Source organism: Bos indicus x Bos taurus, chromosome 15, assembly GCF_003369695.1.
Source record: "Bos indicus x Bos taurus breed Angus x Brahman F1 hybrid chromosome 15, Bos_hybrid_MaternalHap_v2.0, whole genome shotgun sequence".
In the NCBI taxonomy this organism is placed as follows: Eukaryota; Metazoa; Chordata; class Mammalia; order Artiodactyla; family Bovidae; genus Bos; species Bos indicus x Bos taurus.
In genome coordinates, this window is record NC_040090.1 from 63823912 (window position 1) to 63843329 (window position 19418).

Consider the following 19418-nt stretch of genomic DNA (forward strand, 5'->3'; position numbering starts at 1 on the left):
TATCCAAGGCAATCTACAGATTCAATACACTTCCTATCAAATTACCAATGGCACTGTCCACAAAACTAGAACTAAATTTTTTTAATTTGTATGGAAACACACAAGACCTGAAAAAGCCAAAATAACCTTGAGAAAGGACAGCACTCTAAGTATCAATTTCCCTGACCTCAAACTATACTACAAAGCTACAGTAAGCAAAAGAACATGGGACTGGCATAAAAACAGACACACAGATTAACAGAACAGAATAGACAGCCCAGAAACCAACCCACCCATCCATGGTCAATTCCTCTCTGACAAAGGAGGCAGTGATTTACAATGGAGAAGAGAGTCTCTTCATTAAATAGTGCTGGGGAAATGCTATTACATATAAAAGAATGAAATTAGAACAATTCTCTAACACCATAGATAAAAATGAACTCAAAATGGAGACAACACAGACTCTTCAGTAAATGGTGCTGGGAAAACTGGCTATTACATGTAAAAGAATGAAACCAAAACACTCTCTAACACCATATACAAAAATAAACTTAAAATGGATTAAAGACCTAACTGTAAAACCTGAAACCATGAAACTCCTAGAAAAAAACAGAATATTCTTCGACATCATAGCAGTATTTTTTTTTGGATCTGTCTAATAAAGCAAAGGACATGAAAACAAAAATAAACAAATGGGACCTAATTAAACTTCAAAGCTTTTGCAGAGTAAAGAAAACCATTGACAAATTGAAAAGACAACCTACTGAACAGGAGAAAATATTTGGACACAACTGAGTGACTTTCACAAGATATGAAGACAACCTAAGTGTATGTCTATGGATGAATGAGTAAGATATACATACACCACACACACACACAATTATTATTCAGCAATAAAACAGAAGAAAATCCTGGCACTTGTGAGACAAGAATAAGCCTTGAGCAATTATGCTAAGTTGGAATAAGTAAGACAGAGAAAGACAAAAACAGTACAATCTCACTTATATGTAGAATCTAAAGTCAAATTCATAGAAACAGAGAGTGATGGCAGGGGCTAAAGGAAATGGGGAGAGTTGTCAAAGGGTGTAAATTTTCAGCTTTAAGATGAACAAGGTCTGGGGATCTACTGTAAAAGATGGTGACTACAGATACAACACTGTGTTATATATTTGACATTTGCTGAGAGTAATCCTAAATGTTTTAACCACCAAAAAAAAGGAACGATGTGAGGTTAACCCTATTGGGATAATCATTTTGCAGCTGATATGTGTATCAAACCATTACATTGTACATCTTAAACTTACACAATGTCAGTTGTCAATTATATGTCAATAAAGCTAGGAAACAAAACCAATAGTGGTGATGGTTACATAACTGAATATTCTAAAAAAAAAAAAAAACAGTTTACTTTCAATGAGTAAACTATATGGTATGTGAATTAAATCTCAGTAAAGCTCTTCCAAAAAAAATCAACTAGATGTATTTTTTTTTTGCTATTATTAGACTGCCTTGCTTACTGTAACATCAAGTTTTAATATCTGTACTACACATACTTCTTCCAACTTTATCCTTCTCTTCTAAAACTGGCTGTTGTAGTTCATTTTTCTGTAAAAAGTTCAGAATCGCTTGTTTGTATCCACAAAAAATCCTGCTGAGATTTTAACGGGAAATGTAACAAATCTATATTATCAATAAAAACTGACATCTTTACTAGGCTGTCTTCCAATTCATGAATATAGTATGTCTCTCAACTACTTAAGTCTTTGCTTTCTTTCATCAGTTTTATAATTTTCAAGATATTGATGTTATATTGTGTTAAACCTAAAAATTTCATTTGGGGTAGGTACTGTAAATGTTCTTTTAAAAAACTTTTTTGGTTCCCAACTATTCATGCTGGTATACAGAAAGACAATTGATTTTCATGTGTTGATCACATACTAGGACCTTGCTAAACTCACTTAGGTCTAAGGTTTTTTTTTTTTTTAAGATTCCTTGTGATTTTCTATGTAAACAGCCATCTAAAAACCTTTTAAATCAGTATGCCTTTGATTTTTTTTGTTTGTTTGTTTCACTACACAGACTAAGACTTTCATCCTGATGTTATAAGATGGTAAGAACAGACATTCTAAGCTTGTTCCTAATCTTAGGAGAAAGGCATTTCATCCTTCATTACTGGGCATGATGTCAGCTGTAGGTTTTCACAGATACCTTTATCAGCACCGGATCTACACCAGAGCTGATCCGGCACTGCCCACTTGTCTTCAGTTAAAATGCAGGAGCTGCCACCAATTCTGTATCCTATTTGACACCAAGTTCATGTCCTTACTGACCATCCCTGCAGCTCCAAACTCCACTAAAACCACAACCCGAACTGCACACGCTACAGACAAGAACAAAGTGAATGACGCTCCCCTTGGGCTTCATCTTCTAACTTATCTTCCGCATTATAGAATTCCCAGGTTCCTATCCACCGTGAAATCACCAGCATTGGAAATCAGCAGTAAATATTTTCCTACTACCAAACTGGGATGCAAAGGGGAGTTCCTATAGCATATGAGCGGGTACGTGCATTGTGCATATGCAGTAGGTGGGCCCAAGGAGTTTAGAAGTTCTTGATCTAGTATTAAAAGTTAGACATTAAAATGCAGTCTCTCATAGAAACCAGGGTATAAATGGTTAGTTAGCTATTAAGTTAGTTCTGTGGGTTGGCCTGAAAATTTAGCCATCATGTGTAACAGTATTTCCATGGGAAAACAAATTCCAAATGCTAAGAAGTTGACCTGAAAATGAATCTGGTAAACAAAACCTATCCCAAAAATGAAAAGTGTTTGTTATTTTTTATGCTAATCACATACAATAGGGAACAAGTCCATAAAACAGTGGGAGACAATTTATCAAACAAAAAAGGATACACAAGCAGCAACTACTATAGAACCTTCAATCTAAAAATGATAATCTAAAATAAATTTTAAAAGTTAAAATGATAGCTGATCAAAATATGGGTATATTGATACAATAATACATGTGGAGAGATGGGAACTGAAAGTACAAAAGTTATGTGACTTATGCTTATACACAATCCCAAAGCAGTACTGACAACTGTTGGTTTTAAGTGTCTTTGTAAGACGTTGGCTATATAAAAGTAAATTAATAGATAAAATGTGTAGATATGTGTGTGTATATACACATGTATATCTGTATCTATATACTTATATATACAGATACATACTCACAATATATTAAACATAACATGATCACATTTTATGAGGAATACATTCTCAAAGATTTTGAAATTGTTATAAGTCTCATAATTCGAGAGTTATATTCTCAATGAAACAAAATGGATTCTTACGGTCCATAAAGCTTTAACCTTCAAATCATTATTTTTGTTGCAAAATATACTTAAGTAGAACAAACATTTGAAGTGAAACTTTTTACACTACTATGTCCACCTTTCAAATAATCAAAAATACTCCATGCCTTACAACAGACGATAATCTGATATGACTCAGGGACACATTACAGCCTCATAAGCCCGTGGTACCAACATTTTACCATCGTCCAATAACTGTCATGAACTTAAAGATATATACGGTTCAGTGCTGCTGTAATTTTGCTGGCATTTTGCCTAATAATTCAGAGTTCTTTCTCCTAAATTAGCAGTAATAGAAATTATGACAGGTTTTTGGCTTCCTTCACTGCATTCTGTCACATTTAACTGCTGTTCCAAAATAATTCATTTTCAGATGCATTTTTCAGCATTAACACTTAATGAATGCTTGGCTGAAACCGTCATGGGCTTTAAAATGATATTAAACTATAATCACAGTTTAAAATATCAGCACTACAGTCAACAAAAATCACACAGACATCAGATATCTGGAAACAGCACAGTTTACATGATACTGACAAAAGCTGACAGATACTGGCTTGTAATTGTAAAAGGTATCAAAACAAATATACAATTTGTAATTCACACAGTCTGCCAGCTTGAAATTATGGGATTCTTGACAAAAGTTTTGGGCTTCACAATACTTCTGATTTTACTAGAGTAAGAAACTTAATATTATTAATCTGTACAATTTCAAATGTGTATAATTTTAAAATTATGTTAAGAATAAGTAAGATATTTTGTTAACTAAGGTATTTTGTTTAGTAAGGCAAGGCTATTGGCTAATTTCAAGGCTGATGATGAATAAAACTTTTTGTTTTTAACAAGACTAATACTAAAGATTAAAATTCCTGTCATAAAAAACTAATTCCCAGAGTAAGTTAGCTATCTGCAGACTACTACTCCTTTCATGTAACTTAAGAGTTTTCCACCAGGAACAGACTGTTTCATGGGTGTGTGAGTGTGTGTATATCTGTAGCTTATATTATATTAAAAAAACTTGGAGCTCTATAATGATGCTGACAAGAAAGATTGCTAATCCCTTTCTCAAACAAAACTCCAGAGGATAGCTATGCTGGAATATTATATCCTAAAAATATGAAATGATATATAAATATTAAAACCTAATTTTCTAAAGTAAAGCTTGATTTCAGAGCCATAAAGAATCAATTAACATGACATGAATAAATATTTATATGATCATTATCAGGACCACACAATTTGAATAATTTCCCTCAAAACAGTCACACAAAGGAAATACACAGTAAGAAAATATAAATAGTCTGAGATAATAAAGGAGGTAAATTTGATCAGAGAGGTGTAACTGCCCCCTAGTGACAGAATACTATAATACTGAAAACTTAAAAGATCATCCAAGAAAACCTACATTAACATAAAAGTTGGAAATAAGAATTTTTATAAATGTATTGCTTCCAAAATTTACTTTTTACTCACTGATCCATTCATTACTTCACTTCATATATGAAAATAAGAATCACTAAATCCTTCAATACAGTCCCTAGGGAGAAAGATGCAGAAATAAACAAATATATAAATAGATTATGATGTGATGAAAGAAATGAACAGGATGCTGTGATGGAGAAAAACAGATTCAGGGTAATAAAAGAATTCCTATTTTGGACTGGGTGGTTGGGCAAAGTCCCTCTAAGGAAGTAACAAACTGAGACCAGAAAGATGAAAAGCAACACATAAAGGATTCTTCAGGAGGGAGAGGAAGTGTCCCAGGTAGAAAAAAATGTAAAGTGTATATACAAAGTCTTCAAGCTAGAAATTCTAGGTGAGCTCAGCTCTTGATAAATGGCAAGTGTGGCCAAAGTGACAGAAAGAACAATGAGAAGAGGGAGAGAGGAGGAAGGGCAGAAGGAGCCAGGTAATGCAGACGCTAGCATAAGGAATGTAGATTTTATCCTAAATGAAATGGGAATTTATTCATGGTTTTTAATCAGAGGATCTGTCTTATTTGCATTATGATGAATGACCCCAGCTGCTGGGTTCAAAAGCAGAAGTAGAGAAGTGCAGCTCCTGTAACACGTAACTGGCAGCCCAGACAGTGACTGCAGAAATGGTGAGAACAGGACCCACTGGAGACAAACAGAGTACATCTGATAGGAACAGCTGACGGCCTGAAGGGAGAGGATGCGGAAGAAGGAAGAATAAAAGATGCTCTCCAGTTTCAGGTTTGAGCACCTGAGAGATGCTCACTGCTGACAGTCAAGATCCTCGGAAGGGGAAGTTTCAATAAGGGCGGTGTGGAGGGGGGAGGAGGGCGGGGATCAAAAATCCGTTTAAATATGACAACTTTTTTCAGTTCAGTTGCTCAGTCCTGTCTGATTCTTTGCAATCCCATGGACTGCAGCACGCCAGGCTTCCCTGTCCATCACCAACTCCCGGAGCTTGCTCAAACTCATGTCCATCGAGTCAGTGATGCCATCCAACCATCTCATCCTCTGTCGTCCCCTTCTCCTCCTGCCTTCAATCTTTCCCAGCATCAGGGTCTTTTCCAATGAGTCAGCTCTTCGCATCAGGTTACCAAAGTATTGGAGCCTCAGCTAAAGCATCAGTCCTTCCAATGAATATTTAGGACTGATTTCCTTTAGGATTGACTGGTTTGATCTCCTTGCAGTCCAAGGGACTCTCAAGAGTCTTCGCCAACACCACAGTTCAAAAGCATCAATTCTTTGGCGCTCAGCTTTCTTTATAGTCCAATTCTCACATTTATACATGATTACTGGAAAAACCATAGCTTTGACTAGACAGACCTTTGTTGGCAAAGTAATGTCTCTGTTTTTTAATATGCTGTCTAGGTTGGTATTAGCTTTTCTTCCAAAGAACAAATGTCTTTTAATTTCGTGGCTGAAGTCACCATCTGCAGTGATTTTGGAGCCCAAGAAAATAAAGTCTGTCACTGTTTCCCCATCTATTTGCCAAGATGCCATGATCTTAGTTTTCTGAATGTTGAGTCTTAAACCAACTTTTCACTCTCCTCTTTCACTTTCATCAAGAGGCTCCAAGAAAAGATATAAAGTAGGAAGTTGTGCAATTTCCAAGAAAAGAATTAAATAGGAAGTTGAATCTTTAAGTCCAGGACTCAGAGGGACACTGTGAGCTAACAACACACAGTCTATGGACATCTAGATGGGATTTAACGTCACAGAAGGGATAAGATCACCCAGAGAGGAACCGTACAGACACTCTGAACTAGGCCAACCTCAGCTGTGTACAGTGTTCACCTGTTGAGTAAGACTAGAACAAGGGCAATATTTAAAGCATCTCCTGTATTCAGCTTTAGAAATGAATGAAATAGTTGGCCCTGCATACCTGCCAAGTCGCTTCAGTCATGTCCGACTCTCTGCGACCCTGTGCACTATACCCTGCCAAGCTCCTCTGTCCATGGGATTCTCCAGAGAAAAATACTGGAGTGGGTTGCCATTTCCTTCTCCAGGGGATCTTCCCGACCCAGGGATCAAACCTGCCTCTTTTATGTCTCCTGCACTGGCAGGTGGGTTCTTTACCAGTAGCTCCACCTGGGACGCATAGTTGTCCCTTACAATGTTATTATAATTGCTTCTTTGTAAACATGGTAGTTCAGACTTCTTGATTTCATTTCTTCCATTTTTATTCTAGAAAGTGACTTAGGCTTAACTCTTATCTTTTGTGAACCTAGTTTAGCTTATCTCAAATTTATATTTATATCCCAAAATTCTGGACACATTAGGATCCTTGATCTTTAAAGTATCTCTTCTATGTCCATGTAAACAAATGCAGAATTCTTACTGAATTACTAAAGACTGTGTTGGCATTAAACTTTCGGTACTTACAGGAAACTAGGGGGAAAAGGACTCTTTCAGTGTTTATCTCTGTGTATTAAGACTATGGGAAGTTACAATTTTTTAATGTGCTTTTAAAATTTGTTATAATGAACAATGAACCTGTAGTAATAACTATGCTAACAAGAATAGCTAACATTAATTTAGCCTTGCTTAGATAAACTCATTTGATCTCTATAGCAACCTTACAAAGTACTTAAGTACTAACATTATTTCTATGTTACCCTTAAGGAGACAAGGTATGAAGAGGTTAGAGATCTAACTGAAGGTCAAAAAGGTGACAAAGTGACAGAGCTGGGAAACAAACACAGGCAGGAACTCCACTCTTAACATTCCAGCCAACAGTTTTCCAAAAAGAAAATATATATATTTTAAAATGTGACTCATTGTATGAGTCCAATTTTACATTACAACCTGGTATACATATACTTTGTAAAATAGCTAAACAAGCATTTCATGGAATAATACAAAAGATGGTGCTGTTATATTTTCTTTTTAATTACTTTAACTGCTGAGAGCTACTAAACTGATTATATGACTAATGGTTGCAAACTGCAATGTGAAAAACAATGTTATTGCAATATATAGTCATGAATGATAAAAGAAAAAATACTTTAAAAAAATTTAAAGTACTTTCAAGTATTAAGGTCAAAATATGCTTTTATTTCAAAGAAATGGAAAGCAACTCATGAAAATTATCTACTGTAATAAAGTACAGTATTTTGAGAAAAACGTAGTCCCGTGTAAAACAGAGGTTAAGAGCCTTTCAAATAAATGTTTAAAATTAATTTTCATTAGTTTTTTTGGTCAAACAGCACATTTAAAGAGCCTTTGCTAATGGCTAAAAATAAATAATACCTCATCAGAAAAGCAGGCAAATAATTTGAGCAATTAATAAAACAAATTTTACTAAGTAATTCTTTCCCTAGGAATTTACCACAAGGAAATGACAGAACACAAACACAGCAAAGTATTCGTGGGGATGTTCACCTTAAGGGTATTTGTAATAGCTGAAAAATGGAAGTCCCCTAATGTTCAAAGAAAGAAATGGATTAAATATACCATGGAATTAAAAGCTTCCCTCCTGCTTCCCTACCAGTAGGTAACCACTGATTATTTGTTTTCAAGACTCCTTCCACAGTTTTGTTTTGTTTTTTAATGGAGTAATATAGTATCCCCTTGCATGACTAAGTATCAGTCTTCTATCAATGGGCATTTGCTTCTTTCAAATCTTTTGCTCTCAAATAACTCTGGAGTAAAGGGTCTAGTATATATGTATTTTCATAAAGCTGAGATTGAAGCTGTGGAGAACTGTATAGAAACAGATTTACTGGATCACAGCCTCCACATTAGCCGTTCCAGAACACAAAAGATTAGCTTTCTCAAGAACAGCAAAAACGTTCTATACTTCTTTAACAAACCCTCACACCCAGTGGTAACAAAGTCCACACATAGTGATGTACAAAGGCCAAAGATCATCCCCACATACCTTAAGCTCTCTGAACTTTGGTAACAGCTGATTCAACATTTTGTCTAGTAAGTCTAATAGCTGGGACTCCTCAGGGACAGCTACTATTGACTGCTTTTCTTCCTGAGTATGGGCCATACTTTCCTGTTTCCTTAGGCATCTTGAATTTTTTATTGCAAAGTAGAATAATATAATATGGCAACTCTGGAAATCAGGGCTCACCACTGTCTCCCCTAGGTTTGTTGCTGCGGCTGGCTTTTTGGAGATTGTTCTTGCAGCTATTTATTTCTTTAGTGACTTTCCCAAACTAACTCTGAGGTCTGTATTCCCTGCAGCACGTGATCAGCGATGTCTCTGTTCAGTGAGCTTAGTGATCAGCTGAGATCACTATCTGGAGGTTTCCTTCAGGGCTTTGAACCAGTAAGGCTTCTACCCTCTGCTAAGGAGCTCAGTTCATGACTAGGCACACCTTCAACATTCAAGTACTCTGCATGTCTGTCTTGGCCTTCACCTGCATGAAAGACTCAAGATCAGCCAGAGATGCACAGATGGGAGACTAAGGCCCTATCGGGCCTTTTCTGGGCATAAATACAGTCCTGCATTTGTGCATGGCCTCCAGATCCCCAAAGTATTTCAAAGCCATTTCATACAGACATTTCATTCACCAGATTTTTCTTTTAGGCTTTCTGGCCAGGCTCCTGTTTGCTCCAAGAGGCATCACAGCCTCAGGCAGCAAAACTACAGGTCATTATTTCAGACGAAAGTCCTAGGGACAGAGCCTCCTCACAGAGCAATCTCTGAGGCAAATCGAATAACAACTCCTTGGAATGGAGCTTTTCTGGGAAGCTGCAAAATAAGTGATGACATTCTGGAGAATGCTTCTGAGCAAGTCAAATCAGTTTGTTCCTCCAGTGGCTGCAAGGCTGCCAGTTTTTAAGGCTACTGCTGAACAGGGAAGAGGAGGAGAGCAGACCAAGTTAAAATACCACAAATTCTACTGTTCTTACCAACGTAGCCACTGTGCTAAGCACTTCACTTCCAATATACTACTTAATCTTCAACAGTCCTATGATGTTAGAACTATTACAACCATATTTTACAGAAGAGGAAACTGAGGCATACAGATATAAAGCAGCCTGCTCCAGATATTATGGCTAGTAAGTGACAATGTTGGTTTATGAAGCACAATTGGTCTGATTCTAGGGTCTATTCTCAATTACTGTGCAGTGTATTACTTTTCATTTGTGAGAGAACAATTCAAGAAACCAAGCTTAGTCAACTAAGTGCTGCTGAATATGAACTCATGAGGGAACTCAATTATATATAAATTTTACAGAATATATATGGAATTACCCATGGGTTCTTTTACATAAATCAGTCAATCTATGGTATGGATCTGAATCATGTGAATTCAAAAGGATATCTGCACAACTTCCCACTCTCGCTATACTATCAGGACATAACATACTTTAATATTTCTACAGATTTCTGAAACTCAATCCCAGCCAAGAACCACCGCTTTAGAGTAAGAAATTCCTTAAAACTAGAACTCGGAGAAGGCAATGGCACCCCACTCCAGTACTCCTGCCTGGAAAATCCCATGGATGGAGGAGCCTGGAAGGCTGCAGTCCACGGGGTCGCTGAGGGTCGGACACGACTGAGCGACTTTACTTTCACTTTTCACTTTCATGCATTGGAGAAGGAAATGGCAACCCACTCCAGTGTTCTTGCCTGGAGAATCCCAGGGACAGGGGAGCCTGGTGGGCTGTCATCTATGGGGTCGCACAGAGTCAGGACATGACTGAAGTGACTTAGCAGCAAAACTAGAACTATAGCAACTATGTCATCACCTAATTTCTGTAACAAGTGTTCACAAAGGAAAGACACTTCTTAAGAGAAAAATGGTTTCTTACAGGAAAAAGCCGAGGTTTGGGAGTTATGAGAAACTTAGGCTTGAATTTTGTAAGGCATTCTCACTTGTTACTGTATGATCCAGGGAACACTAAGTTTCTCTGAACTTTATTAGTTTCTTCACCTATAAACTGGAAGTTAAAAAAAAAAAAAAAACTGCCTCTTAGAGTTGTTAAAATAATAGATAACATATGCTGGAATATAGTAGGTCCAGTTATAGTTATCCCTGTAATTGACATTAGATTCAGAAATTTAGCAAATATTACTGAGTGCCAACTCTGGTTACCTGAGTGATAAGAGTCTTCCAAAAGCACACAATCTAATAAAGGGAAGGGACATTCTCTCTAAAAAAGAAAACTGAAATGAGTATTAACATATAGAAGTATATTTAATATATCATGGGAAAACAGAAGGGAAGAAATAATTCTGATCTGAAAAGAGCTCTTAAAAGTGCAATATGAATGGTCCCTTGAATGAAAAATAGTCAGATATGCTCCTTGGACCTGACTGCAGACTAGTGGTTCTCAAACTTTCGCATGCATCAAATCACATGGAGGGCTTGTTAAAATACACATTTCTGGGCCTATCCCAGACTTTCTGATTCAGGAAGTCCAGAGTGGGGCCTGAGAATGTGAATTTCCCAAGTGGCACTGATGGAACCCTCTTAGAGAACTACCATTCTAGACTAGAGAGAATGCTCAAGCAAAACTGGCAAGTGACATACAGTGTATCCCTGAGCTCTAAGATGGCAGTTTCCTGGATATGGGCTTTCTGTGAATGGTTAAGGAATAAGGTAAAAAGTCTAGGAGTGAAAATTTCCTAAACAAAACACTCCCTTAATAAGAAATAGATTAACTACCCTTTCAAGGAAGGTGAGTTGACATCCCTGACTGTATAGTGCATGCATGCTAGGTCACTTTAATCATGACCGATTCTCTGAGATCCCATGGACTGTAGCCAGTCAGGCTCCCCTGTCCATGGGATTCTCCAGGCAAGAAAACTGGAGAGGGTTGCCATGCCTTCCTCCAGGAGGCTTTCCCACCCCAGGGATTAAACCTGTGTCTCTTAAGTCTCCTGCATTGGCAAGCAGGTTCTTTACCATTGGTGCCACCTGGGAAGCCCACCTGAGCCACAGAGATCTTCAATGTATGGTGATGAACGCTATTTGGACTTACTGTGATCTATGTCACTTTGCAGTAAATACAAGTATCAAACCATTATGCTGTATGCCTGGAACTAATATGTCAACTACATCTCGATTAAAAATTAGTAAGTAAAATAAAACTCACTTAAAACAAAAAGAATGCATAAGTTCAATGTAACTAAGAAAATACCAGTCTGGGAATTCCCTTGGCTGTCCAGTGGTTAGGACTCCTGGCACTTTTACTGCCAAGAGCCTGGGTTCAATCCTTGGTTGAGGAACTAAGATCCCATAGCCTCTGTAACATGACATTATGACATTTAGTATCTCAACCTGGTATTTTTTTTTTTTTTAATTTATTTAATTGGAGGCTAATTACAATATTGTGGTGGTTTTTGCCATACATTGACATGAATCAGCCATGTGTCCCCCATCCTGAACCCCCCTTTTACCTCCCTCTCCATCCCATCCCTCAGGGTCATCCCAGTGCACCAGCCCTGAGCATCCTGTCTCATGCATCAAACCTGGACTGGCGATCTGTTTCACATATGATAGTATTCATGTTTCAATGCTATTCTCTCAAATCATCCCACCCTCGCTTTCTCCCACCGAGTCCCTGGTATTTTTCAATTCCACACACTACTTCCAGCTTTGCATCACACATATAATCAATAAGGTAACGAGGCAACAGACTTTAGGGCATATAGCTAATTAAATGTTCAAAGAATAGAAACACGGTGCCACTCTTAACTTCATAAGTGAGAATATAACACTAAAGCATCCTGAATTTTAATAGTTCACTTAGCATGCTATAGTTAAAATTCTTCAAAAAGAAAAAAACAAAGCTGAAACCTATTTAATAGTTTCACTTATACATTTTAAGGAATGTTCCATACTCACCAAAACCATCAATATCTAGATTATTTTGAACCACAACATCTAGCAGAGAGTCACCAATTTTTCCTTTGGTTGTTAATGTTTCACCATCACGGTTTATAAAGTGGACTGTTATTTTATCTTCTGAGCTGGAAAAGGAAACAGTTCTTTATTACTTTCAGTAATTTCAACATACTTTAAAATAGTTGCTTGAAGAATCCGTAAGGTGAAATAATTAGGTTGTGTGTGGGTTTGTATGCATGCAAATATGCTCCTTTATAGGATTTTCTTTTCTTTCTAAAGTTTATTTGGGAAGGAGACACCAGAAACCAGAGGTATAACTATCTACCCACCAACCGGAAGGGAAGTTCTGCCACCCTAAAGGAAATGGCGAGTACGTCACTATCAAGGCCACCTGAAGTATGTCTTCCCAGTGGTCACCATCAGTCACAGTTACATGAAATCATTAGCAATCATTATCACTTGTGAAGTCTGTTTTGCTCTCACACAGGTCCTCCAAAAACCAACATCTCTATGAATGTGTCCCTAAAAATTAGATGAGGGCTGTGGAGAGCTTTAAACACAAATCATCATGCTATTGATAAGGCAATTGTTATGCAAGTGTCTGACAAATACAGTCACCAAGAGGCAGCAGTTTGGTAGCTTGAGTAGCTGAACATTTTGTTTTGGTCAAAAACCAAAGGGACTAGAAAAAGGTTTTCTGTTTAAATCTGTGGGAAGATAAATATAACCCTCCTTGTATTTTTCATTATTATAGGATATCTATCAGTCAGTCATCAGTCTGCTAACTTACTTACATTTCTTACCCTTCTCTCAAACATGAGTCCAAATTTTGGGAAAAGAAATCATACTATCAACTAATTGGTCATTTAAATTTTTACTTCATAATTGAAAAGATGTACTTCAGCTTAAAATAATGAGTTGTAATTTTCACCACTCCCAATAGACAGTCATAGTCCATCAAAGAAAACTTTGTTTAATGTAAGTAAAACCTAGAATTGTACAATTTCAGAGCTATAAATATCATACAAATTACCAAGTACAGTCATGTCATTTCACAAAAAAAGGCAGCCTTATCAGATAATATCTTCCCTGATAACTCAAGGCCGAAAAAAAAAAGATTCTATTAAAAATTGATCAGAATTGTGTTGAGAAAGACAGAATGTCCCTTAAATGGGCCTGTACTCTCCAACTTCTTTTCACAGGGGAAAAAAAATGCTTTAAAGCAAGTATTCCCAAACACACATGATTTTCAACTACGCAACTGACATTTTTTCAAAGAAGAATGACTAAGAATGAAGATACTCTGGAGGCAGGGAGACCTTGTTGGAGGTTATGAAAGGGCATAAATGAAGCAACAGTGTAGGAGATACTAATTTAAGAGATATTCAGGAGGCAGAATTAAAAGGTTCTGGAGAGGGAGGAAGTAATGCTGAAATTTCTTGCCTGGGCAATGGGAAATACAGGTTACCTGAGGATTAACTGAGGAGGAGAAGGAGTTTTGGGGAAGATCGGAAATGAGCTCAAGTTTAGACGTGTTTGATTTAATAATAGAAAAAAACATATGCTTCAACACGTTTGAACCTTGAAAACATTTACACTCAAGTTATACAAGCCTGGTTATATATATATTAATACATAAATTTCCCAGGAAAGGCAAATCTATAAAGACAGAGAGCAGATGAGAGGTTGCCTGGGACTAGGGTTGGACATGGGGACCGACTGTAAAATGTCAAACTGGTGAAACGAAATTGTTCCAGCGCTGGATTGTGTTTATGGCTGGACAAATCTAAGATATGGTAATGGCAGCAGAACCCTAAAGATGTGCTAAAAAATCACTGAATTTTATATTTATCAGTATATTTTATGCTTTATGTTATACCTCAATTAAATGTTGTCCTAATTCTATCCGAAGTTATGATATGCTTAGCTAAAGATAGAAAACTCATGTGTCAACACTAGTGATTATTAAATCGCTTAAATCATTAAATTGTTAAATCTAGAAAATCTTTATTCCCAGTTCACTAAACTGTGTACTATTATCAGAAATAAAACTTATCTTGAACATAAAAATAATAATAGAAAAAACAAAGGTCCAAAAGCCAAAGGGAAATATATGTCTGAGACCCACAGAAGTCTAGAGATTTGACATCACAAAACACCTGGTACACTAAGCGACAGTAAGTACAACAGAAAGATTTCCATAGTTTACCCACACTACTGAAGGCTGGAGGTTTGGGGACTGCTGCTCTTCTGGGGCACCCTAGAGCTAAGCTTTGTTATCGTTGTTTAGTCACTAAGTTGTGTCCATGGACTATAGCCCTCCAGGCTCCTCTGCCCATAGGATTTCCCAGGCAAGAATACTGGAGTGGGTTGCCATTTCCTTCTCCAGGGAATCTTCCTGACCCAGGGATCCAACCCATGTCTCCTGCATTGGCAGGCGAATTCTTGACCACTGAGTCACCAGAGAAGCCAACAGCAAAGGAATTTCAACTCTGACACCAGATTTCTCTTCTTTAAAATCAGGGTAACATTTATCTCATAGTTTTGATAACATATGGAAAATTCCTAACAGAGTAGAGCTCAACAAACACTGATTGATAACTTTTATTTAAAGTCCCAGTCCTTTTGCTGCTAAGGCGCCTGAACTGCTGCTACATATTAAAGGTGTGCATGCGTGTGTGCTAAGTTGCCTCAGTCATGTTCAACTCTTTGCACCCTATGGACTGCAGCCCGCCAGACTCCTCTGTTTATAGATTCTCCAGACAACAATACTGGAGTGGCTTGCCATGCCCTCCCTCCAGAGGACCTTCCCAAACTAAGGAAAGAATCCATTAAAGGTGTTCAGTCCCAGAAAAAACTGCCGAATTAAGAGTAATAACAGGTTTACCAAAGGACAGGAGAGAAAGCAGAAATGAGAGTAAAAGTAATTGTGCAGTTGAGAAAGTATGGAATACAAGAGTCAGAAGACATAAATTCCAGCCCTGGTTCCAACGTACTCATTAGGTGACCATGGGAAGTGGCAATAACGGTGACTTCACTAAGCTGCTGAGAGAATTAAAGGAGAGAAAGTTTGTGGAAACATTTTATTCCCTAAAAAGCATCATACATGTGTACTTTACTCACCTAACTTTATTCATTATTAACAATTGCTACTGATGGGTTTCGTAGGTTTCTCTTCCCCAATTTTAAGAACTAGCAAAAAGTTTTTAGCTATTCCCCAGAAGATCAAGATTTCAGGTAATGGAAAATAACTATGATCCCTCTAAATCCTCTATCATCATCAATATATCAACCAGCACCACAAACAACTACTTCCTTCAACTGTTACCCTTTATGCACCATGCACTGCCATTTATTCTGTTCAGCCACAGCAGATATCTCAATCAAGTTGTCAGTGGCTGTTGTAGAAAAGCTCTTAACAGACTTCTGACAGACAAGGGAGTTATGGCTGCTGATGCTCACCCTTTCACTACCTGGGGCGGCCTGGGGCAGATGGTCCAAGAAAAGGGCCCCATCTAGAGCGCCCCACTTCCACAGCCACCTTAACTCTTCCAAATGACCCTACAGGCTAAAGAATTATCAACTCTAATGGTGCTCAAAAAACAAACAAAAACTATGTGAGTTCTAGTCCCAGTTTTGCCTGCTACTTAATATAAAATTTTTATTCTCATTTATTTACTTTCCCTGCCTCAGGAGATTTTCTTAAGGATCAAGTGAAATAATACACGTGAAAGCCCTTTGCAACCTAAATCACTACAACATGTAAAGTACTAGGACAGGGTATTTTGGAGTTAAAGTTTTTTGACTCTCAGTTACTGAAAGCTTACTTACATGTTAAACTTCAAAGTCAGAACTACAGCCTCTAGACTGCTCTGTCCAATTAAACTTGAACAATAACAGAGATATTCTATAGCTGTATATAACTGATGTCCCAGACAGTAGCTACTAGCTATGTGAGGTTATTCAGTATTTGAAATGTGGCCACTGGAACTGGGAAACTGATTCTTTAATTTTATGCAACTTTAATTATCTTAAATGGCTACATGTGGTTACTGGTGACCATACTGGATAGCCTGGGAAATTTAGTTGCAGCTCCAAAGTCTGTGATGGCACAGGTCATCAACAGAAACTGTGCCAATGGGGCAGAAAGTAGGTTTAAGAGGGAACAAAACAGATGTGCTTCCCTTTAAGACAACCTGATATACCAAATCAAACAGTAACCTGGAGGAGATAATTCCCACTCACGAAAGCACTCATTTTCCTTTAAATATGTTACATAAATGTGTTCAATAAGAGTCCCAATTTATACACAATTTTTCAAGAAAGCAACCAACTTAGAAAATAAGGCATCCAGGTAGATGGACGTCAAAGACTGGAAAGTAACAAATAACCCCAACTTGCCTTCCCCATTATCTCCTTCACAGTTCATGCAACAAAAATTTAGTGAGCACCCACTACCTCACAGATTAAGGGGGAAAAGATGAGTAGGTCCCACACCCTATTCTCAGGAACTTCACAAAAAGAAACTAGAGAGGAACACAAACCCAACTGTTTTTCCCTGCTTCCTACTACAGGACAGCTGGTCAGAGAGCTGTTCAGAGACCTACATTATACTAAGGCTCCATCCACCACAGTGCTATACTCTGAAATTATGAGTTCATTTTATCTCTATTGTATCTAAAGAGGATTGTGTCTTTGAGAAACAAATCTACCCAAGAATATAAAACTGCAACATATTCTGGGCAAATTTTTTTTCACATCTCTTTCAACATTTAGTACACAAAACTCAACGCTGTGGGCTTAGGAGGCGGCTGAAGCTAACAGGTGGGATTTACTGAGCCCCCCAGACTCCTTGCAATATGTGTATGCTGTTATTTGTTTCTTTAAATAATCCTGTGAGGCCTACACGACTCTTAACACCCAGTAACAGACATTAGACAAACTGGATAATAAGTGTCAAAGCCCAGTTTAAAACCCTGGCTTGCCAGTCCAACGCAGGGGACTTTTTATCCGACAGCAACCAGAAGGAGTGGAGAAGGGCATGGCATCCTACTCCAGTATTCTTGCCTAGAGAATCAGACGGACAGAGGAGCCTAGTGGGCAACAGTCCATGGGGTCGCAACGAGTTGGACACGCCTGAAGCGACTTAGCACGCACGACTTAGCACTTAGCGGGGAGCACACAGGGAAGCTCGGGGACAAGCGGGTGTACCCTAAATGGACAAGAACTTGGAGACAGAACGTTTCCAGAGCCGGCAGGAGGAAGAGGGCCCAGAAGAAAGCCCTGGCCGCGACACAAACTGGGCGCGAGGTTCACCGCGGTCTCCGGCAGGGCAAAGGTTAGATCCACGCCAAACAGCACGGAGAACCAGCAGCAGCAAAGTGCCAGCTTTCCCGAGGGCACAGGAGGCGCTGGGACAGGGAAATCGGGGGTCCCAGGCCCCCGTTCCCCGCCAAGCGTCGATGGACCTGAGAAGCAACTTGGCAACTGACGACAAGGAGGAAGCGACCGCAAGGGACGACCACCCTGGGGACATGGAGAAGGCAGCGGGACTGGGCTTGTGGCCCGCAGGCCGGCGCCCGGGAGAGGACGACAGACCTGGAAACCTCTGGAGATGACGGAGGCGCCGCCACCAGAGGACCCACGAGCTCGGCGCGCCCTCGCGCGCGCCCCCCGCGCGCGCCTCACCTGCTCTGCGCTCGCCCCGATACGCTCAGCGTCCGCGTCGCCACTGCGCCGCCGCCCAGGCCCGGTCCTCGGCTCCCACGGAGGCCGCCGGCTCCCGCGCGCGGTCGCGCGAGAAGCCGCCACCGGCCGGCCGTGTCGCCGAGGGCGGCGGAGGCGACGCGCAGGAGGCGGGCGGCCATAGCCTGTCGGGGAACTACGGAAGGCGACGCAGGCCGCACGGCAGCGGCCGCGAGGGCAGACTCAGCGAGTACGGGCGGGCTGACGCCGCGCGGGTCTGCGGAGAGAAGAGAGGCGCAGCGGACTCTCAGGGCCGGGGTTCCCTCGAGGGCCTGATGCGTTCGCCACCGGGGGCCCCGAGCGCCTTCCGGGTGACTATAAGGCCCGCGCGCCTGAGCGCAGCCCCGCCCCCTGCCGGCGCTCCGCCCCGCCCCCTGGCCCTGGCTTTAGGGGTGGGGCTCCGCGCCTCGTTTTACCTACTGACCAGGTTTTGTCTTGATCTTGCTGCTTCGTTGGCATCTAGGGTCCCCAAGTGAGAACATTAAATTTTAAAAGATAGCAGAATGTCTGACGAAAAGATACAATAAAACAATCCCCAGTTAACTATACCACTCTTTTTTTTTTTCTGCACCTCCTTCTCCTGTCTATTAAAAAAAAGTGGGAGATGGCCATCTTGGAGTTCAAAAACTAGAAAAGAGAATTACAACAGTTGTTTAAAAAGGACCGTAGGAAATTTCAACATGCTAATAGGCAAACACAAAGAAGAATAAAGAATAATAACTGTGACAATAAAACTATAAATAATCACAGTAATGAATGAACGCGGATACCGGAGAAAGCACGTGATGTTCCCAGACTTTGAGTAGCAAATAAATGCTCGTTGAGCAGCTGAAATCCACGAGCCTGAACAGGAAACTTTGATGAACTGAGAGCTTTTTAAGAGTTTTACAAAACTAGGAAGCTGAATTTAAAAATACACTTCATCGTGGTTAATACGTTGTGGGGAACGCATGGGCTTTGAGGTCAGAAATAGCGATGTTCAAATCCAAGGTCTACCACTTTTGAGCTCTTGAGACCTTGGATAAATTACTCTCT

At 39.4% G+C, this 19418-nt stretch overlaps 1 protein-coding gene across 1 annotated transcript in view; it reads right to left on the reverse strand.

Annotated features, from left to right (window-relative positions):
* FDX1 (ferredoxin 1) overlaps positions 1-18731 on the reverse strand; it is a 35438-nt gene extending 16707 nt beyond the window's left edge. Inside the window, exons 1-2 of the mRNA XM_027563804.1 lie at positions 18327-18731; positions 12639-12763 (exon numbers count right to left, since the gene is read on the reverse strand). Coding sequence (XP_027419605.1) covers positions 12639-12763; positions 18327-18505 — 304 coding nt within the window. The 5' untranslated portion in view covers positions 18506-18731. The remainder of the gene's footprint in view (positions 1-12638; positions 12764-18326) is intronic.
* Positions 18732-19418: the final 687 nt, after the last annotated feature.